Below are 6,345 nucleotides of genomic sequence, written 5' to 3' on the forward strand. Positions count from 1 at the left end.
CCTGCGGCGCCAGCACACGGGGTTCTAGTCCCAGTTGGGGCGCCGGATTCTGTCCCGGTTGCCCCTCTTCCAGGCCAGCTCTCTGCTGTGGCCAGGGAGTGCAGTGGAGGATAGCCCAGGTCCTTGGGCCCTGCACCCTTATGGGAGACCAGGAGAAGCACCTGGCTCCTGCCTTCGGATCGGCGCAGTACGGCCACTGGAGGGTGAACCAACGGCAAAGGAAGACCTTTCTCTCTGTCTCTCTCTCTCCCTCACTGTTCACTCTGCCTGTCAAAAAAAAAATTCTGCTTTAATTTCTACTATGACAAATATTGATGAATACAATCCACATATAAACAAAGGCACTCTGACACCATCAGCAATCTATGTAAATTTTTTTCTTTTGCATAATAAGGGGAGAAGATGAACTACAAGTAACAGAGGAAAGGAAACTAGTTAGGATACTATAACAATAGCCTTGAATAGAGATGTCAAGGGCCTAGATATAAGGCAGTGAATATTAAAAAAAAAAAAAGGAAGGATAGAGTCAAGATAATTTTTCAGTGGGAATCAATGTAATTTAGGGGTTAATTGTTTGGAAAGGGAAGAGGAAATAAAAGAAACTGTAACAAAAGTTTCTGGTAGGGGTACTGAATACCATTAACAAATTTAGGATTAACTAAAAAGAACTACTAAAAGAAGATAGTTTCACTTTGGACAGTAAGTCCAAGGTAGTTAGTGTCATCAAATATGAAGATTTCTAGCAAAAGTTAGAAATGTGGGTCTACATAGAACTTAAAAGACAGCTTGGGAGTAGAAATTTAAAATTGGTTTTCCTAGCATACATGAATATGTCTATTATAGATATTATAAAATAAAATGAAATTACCCAAGGAGAAAAAGTTAAATAAAAAGGGACTTTGACTCACTTTTGAGGTCTAATTCAAGTATCTCCTCTGTAAAAAAATTTATGGTCCTTCTTCAAAGAACAGCTGACCACTCCCTCTTTTCTATCTCCATAGCATCTTACATATCACCTATATCATCACCTAACCACACTCTTGCTGTCAGTCTGTTTATCCACATCCTCTACCAAATCAGAATATCCTGAAGGTTATCTTCACTCTTGTTACAAATAGTATATTCAATCTTACAATAAGGAATAGAATCATAAAATGCATTACTGTTATTTTTTAAACTTTATTTGAGAGAGAGAGAGAGAAGGAATGAGAGAGATCTTTCATCTGCTGGTTTATTCCCCTAAATACCCAAAACAAACAGGGCCAGGTACTCCATCTGAGTCTCCCATGCGGGTGGCGGGGACCTAAGCTCTTAAGTCATCATTCTGCCTTCCTGGGTGTGCACCAACCGGAAGCTGGATTTGGAGCAGAGATGGAACTCAGTAACAGGCACTCCAACAGGGGATGCGGGCATCCTGCTGTAGCACAATACTTACCATGTTGTTACTACTTACATACTCTACTCTGAGCTTGAGGATAGATTTATGTCATATTCATTTTAATATGTCCTGTTGCTATGGAGTTAAAGTTTTTTTTGTTTTTAAGATTTTTATTTATTTGAGAGGTAGAGTTACAGACAGTGAGAGGGAGAGACACAAAGAAAGGTCTTCCTTTCCATTGGTTCACTCCCCAAATGGCCGCTACGGCTGGAGCTGTGCCGACCAGAAGCCAGGAGGCCGATGCTTCTTCCTGACCTCCCACGTGGGTGCAGGGGCCTAAGCACTTGGGCCATCTTCCACTGCTTTTCCAGGCCACAGCAGAGAGCTGGATTAGAAGAGGAGCCGCTGGGACTAGGTGGAGGATTAACCTACTGCACCACAGTGCCAGCCCCTTAAGGGATTATTTCATGAAAGGGGAGAAAGGAGACAGGGAAAGAAAATTATTCCTTCCTGTGTTTTTTTTTTTTTTTTTTTTTTTTTTTTTTTTTTTTTTTTTGACAGGCAGAGTGGACAGTGAGAGAGAGAGACAGAGAGAAAGGTCTTCCTTTTGCCGTTGGTTCACCCTCCAATGGCCGCCGCGGTAGGCGCGCTGTGGCCGGCACACCGCGCCGATCCGATGGCAGGAGCCAGGTGCTTCTGGTCTCCCATGGGGTGCAGGGCCCAAGCACTTGGGCCATCCTCCACTGCACTCCCTGGCCACAGCAGAGAGCTGGCCTGGAAGAGGGGCAACCGGGACAGGACCGGTGCCCCGACCTTGCGCCGGCACCGCAAGGCGGAGGATTAGCCTAGTGAGCCGCGATGCCGGCCCTTCCTGTGTTCTTGATTAGCTGCCAATCCTATCCTCACTATTCCTGGTCATGCTTCAGGACTCTGCTTAAATGGTACTTCCTCAGGGACTTTGCCTGGCCACACCTAAAAACCACCAGCAACTGCACTCAAGTAGTATTTTTCCACTAAACTAGCCAAACCCCAGGGCTTGGTTTTATAGAACAAATGAGATATTATGGCAATCTTATGGAACGAACTCCTTTGTATTATTCATGTATCATTATTACCTATACCAAATGAAAAGAACAATAATCCAAAAAACATAAATTTTATTTGGCTTTGAAAAATTTACTTTCTTAATTGTATACCATTAATAATACTTACTATCACTGGATACATATAGAAGATATGTCTATAATTAAAGGATGACAATGGAATATTCATACATGAAGGACTGAGATTTTAATGCCTTTGTGAAGGACTCATAGATTGAAAATAAACAGCATTTTTCCTACTTTGGTCTGCTGGCACTCAAGCTAATTATCTCTGATCTCTACTTTATCAGTAATAAAATCCCCTGATTATTTGGTGGGCATATACACTGAGAAAAGGATTGGAACTTTCAGTCTCCCTTACGGCTATAGTGGCCATTTGACAAAAGTCTGACCAGTAGAAAGTAAGCTGAAACAGTATGTAACATTTCTGGATAGTATTCTGGCCCACTGTGGGGTAGGGTAGGGAAAAGGGATATTCTAGTCTTTTCTCCATCCTACCATTTGGAATGTGGATATGAAGGCTAAATCTACAGCAACTATCTTGGACTAAAGGTAAAAACTGCATTTGGAGATGTCAGGCTAACAAAATAGAAGGGATCTGGGTCTCTGATGATCATCACTCTCCATACCAGCCATGGATACAGATATTTATATGAAAGCTCGGCGTCTTAGTCTATTCAGATGGTTATAACAAAATACCATAAACTGCTAGCTTATAAACAACATAAATTTACTTCTTATAGTTGTACAAGCTGGGAAGTCCATGATCAAGTTGCTGGCAGATTTGGCGTCCAGGAAGGGCCTGCTTTCTAGTTCACAGATGGTGCCTTCTCACTGTGTCCTCAGAAGAGGCAAGCAGTTCTCTGGGGTCTCTTTTACAATGGACCTAATCCCATTCATAGAGATTCTGTCTTTACAACCCATCATCTTCCAAAGCCTCCTCTTCCTAGTGCCATCACATTGGTGATTACGTTTCAACAAATGAATTTTGGGAAATGTACAAATATTCATACCACAGTGCTCTGGTTTTGAGTTTTCTCTCTCTCACGGTCAAACTCAATCTTAATTACACAGCTCTGAAAACATATTAGAAAGGTAGTCACCTGACAAATTCTGTCTGCCGGCTTCACTTTGTCTGTTGCTGGAAAGAGAAACTGGCTCCGAAATGCTGCTCTCTGTTCCTCCCATCAGTGGTCTCAAATGGCTTACAGACACTTGCTCAATAAAAGACGTGCCATGCTTATGGAAGTACCACCATTCAAATATCTGTGACAAACAGAAAACATCCTTCACTTAAAATGGAATTGATCAGCAGATATGCGAGTTTAAGTTCAAACATTCTCTTACAACATTATATTCAATTCAGGATTTTAAGTGCATTTCCAAAGAAAAATAAACATAAGATTCCCCAATAACCCATGACATGTAAAAATGAAATACTTTTTTAAATATATTTTGTGATGAAATTTAGATACACTTAGGCAAAACTATGCATTTGTAATCAAGCATTACAAACAATAAGTACTTAACTGCTATATTGTCATTTTATTCTATCTGTAGCATGATTAAAAGGATTTTAAAACAACTAGCATAGTGAATTAAATACTACACTAATTTCAGAATACCCACATTTGACTCCCAAATGAGCCATTTATTAGCTGTGTGCTGTGTGCAGGTCACTTGACCTCCAACAACATGGCACCTCACTGTCCTCATCTGTTAAATGTGGTTATTAAAAAGAAGTTATTAAAAAAGTTATTAAAAAGAGGGCTGGGCTGTGGCACAGCCTGCAAGGCCAGCATCCCATAATGAGTACCAGATTGAGTCTAGGCTTCTTAACTTCCAATCCAGCTCCCTGCTAATGTACCTGGAAAAGTTATGGAAGATGGCCCAAGCGCTTGAGACCTTGCTGCCCTCATGGGGAACAGGATAAAGTTCCTGGCTCCTGGCTTCAGCCTGGCCCAGCCCTGGCCCAGCCCTGGCCACTGCAGTATTTGGGGGATCAGGGGATAGAAGATCTCTCTTTGTGTCTGCCTCTTTCTGTCTTTCTCTGTCACTCTGCCTTTCAAATAAATAAATAAATCTTTTTTTAAGTACATAAAAGTGGCCGGTGCTGCGGCTCACTAGGCTAATCCTCCACCTTGCGGCGCTGGCACACTGGGTTCTAGTCCCGGTCGGGGCGCTGGATTCTGTCCCAGTTGCCCCTCTTCCAGGCCAGCTCTCTGCTGTGGCCAGGGAATGCAGTGGAGGATGGCTCAAGTGCTTGGGCCCTGCACCCCATGGGAGACCAGGAGGAAGCACCTGGCTCCTGCCATCGGATCAGCGCGGTGCACCGGCCGCAGCGCACCAGCTGCGGCGGCCACTGGAGGGTGAACCAACAGCAAAGGAAGACCTTTCTCTGTCTCTCTCTCTCACTGTCCACTCTGCCTGTCAAAAAAAAAAAAAAAAAAAGTACATAAAAGTGTTTTTTTGACCCAAAAAGCATTACTCCAGTATTTGGCAATATTACGAATGTAGGTTAATAGTCAAATTGATTCCCATATTGGACCATTTAAAAATTGGGACATTTGGGGCCAACAGCTGTGGTGCTGGCATCCCATATGGGTGCCAGTTCAAGTCTCAGCTGCTCTCTGCTAATGTGCCTGGGAAAGCAGCAGAAGATGAGGGAGAGAGTCTTCCACCCCCTGGTTCACTCCACAGATGGCTGCAATGGCTGTAGCTGCACCAGTCCAAAGCCAGGAGCTTCCCTCCAGGTCTCCCATGTGGGTACAGGGGCCCAAGGACTTGGGCCATCTTCTACTGCTTTCCCAGGCCATAGCAGAGAGCTAGATCAGAAGAGGAGCAGCCGGCACTTGAACCCATGCCCATATAGGATGCCGGCACTGCAGGCAGTGGCTTTACCCAGTAAGCCACAGTGCTGGTCCCTAAATAAATAAATCTTTACCAAAAGCATCAGGACATTCTTCCCATTTTCATGGTTTATCACTTTTATACAAAGAGGAACCCAAAGAAGCTCTCCGTGCTGAATCAGCAGAGATTTTCATATCTAGACACTCAACCTCCTCAACCCCCTCTGGGTTTCAGGTTAAATGACACTTCCTCAGAGAACTTTTCTGACTCCAGAAAACAGGACAGGTAGAGCTGTGTCATGTACTTTCACTGCATCCTGTGTTTTCCTTTCGGAGAACAGCAATCTTTCCACTGATGATTGGTGCCATTCCTCACATCTCTAAGTATACCCTCCTCTCTTCAGGGAGAAGTAACATGCAGCACAGCCTGCTTCCTCTTTTTCTTTGAGTCTTTCCATAAACAAAAAAATCATCATTTCGGTGGGGCCTTCCCTTGCTACCCTAGCTATAATTCCCACCCTCTTCTCTGACACTTTATATGCTTTCTCTGCTTCACTTTTTCCCCTTAGCACTTCTCACCAACTAGCAAGAACATACTATTTGCTTTACTTATGTACCATCTACTATCTATACCCCAATATAATTAATCTCCATGAGAACATGATTTTTTTGTTTGTTTGTTTGTTCACTGCTATAAGCCCAGTGCCCAGAAATACTATGTGATATACAGCAGGTACTCAAAAAAAAAAAAAAAAATCCTCAAATGAATGAATTGATGTCTGTAATCACTTTCTAGGCCGAATTCCATCAGGCCACAATCTTCTTTTTTTTTTCCTGCTTACCACGGTATCCCCAACATCCAGAAAAATGTCTTATTTATAAAAGGTTCTCTACAAATATTTGTTGAATGAATGAATCAAGAGCTTTCAGTTTAAAATTGCTTATTGGAACAATTTCAAGTAACTAGTTTTCTAACCTTTGATTATAAAACCACTTCAGTATCTTCCTCCTATTA

The 6,345-nt window shown here is 42.6% G+C and overlaps 1 protein-coding gene across 2 annotated transcripts in view; it reads right to left on the reverse strand.

The window, feature by feature from the left end:
* The window catches only part of ST7L (suppression of tumorigenicity 7 like), a 93,979-nt gene that overhangs the window by 77,384 nt on the left and 10,250 nt on the right, over positions 1–6,345 (reverse strand). Inside the window, exon 1 of one of the 2 annotated variants that reach the window (XM_062191971.1) lies at positions 3,585–3,741. The exons of the other annotated variant lie outside the window; for it this stretch is intronic. Coding sequence (XP_062047955.1) covers positions 3,585–3,669 — 85 coding nt within the window. The 5' untranslated portion in view covers positions 3,670–3,741. Of the gene's footprint in view, positions 1–3,584; positions 3,742–6,345 lie in introns of those variants that run through there. 2 annotated transcript variants of the gene reach the window in all.

Source organism: Lepus europaeus, chromosome 5 (genome assembly GCF_033115175.1).
Source record: "Lepus europaeus isolate LE1 chromosome 5, mLepTim1.pri, whole genome shotgun sequence".
Lineage (NCBI taxonomy): Eukaryota > Metazoa > Chordata > Mammalia > Lagomorpha > Leporidae > Lepus > Lepus europaeus.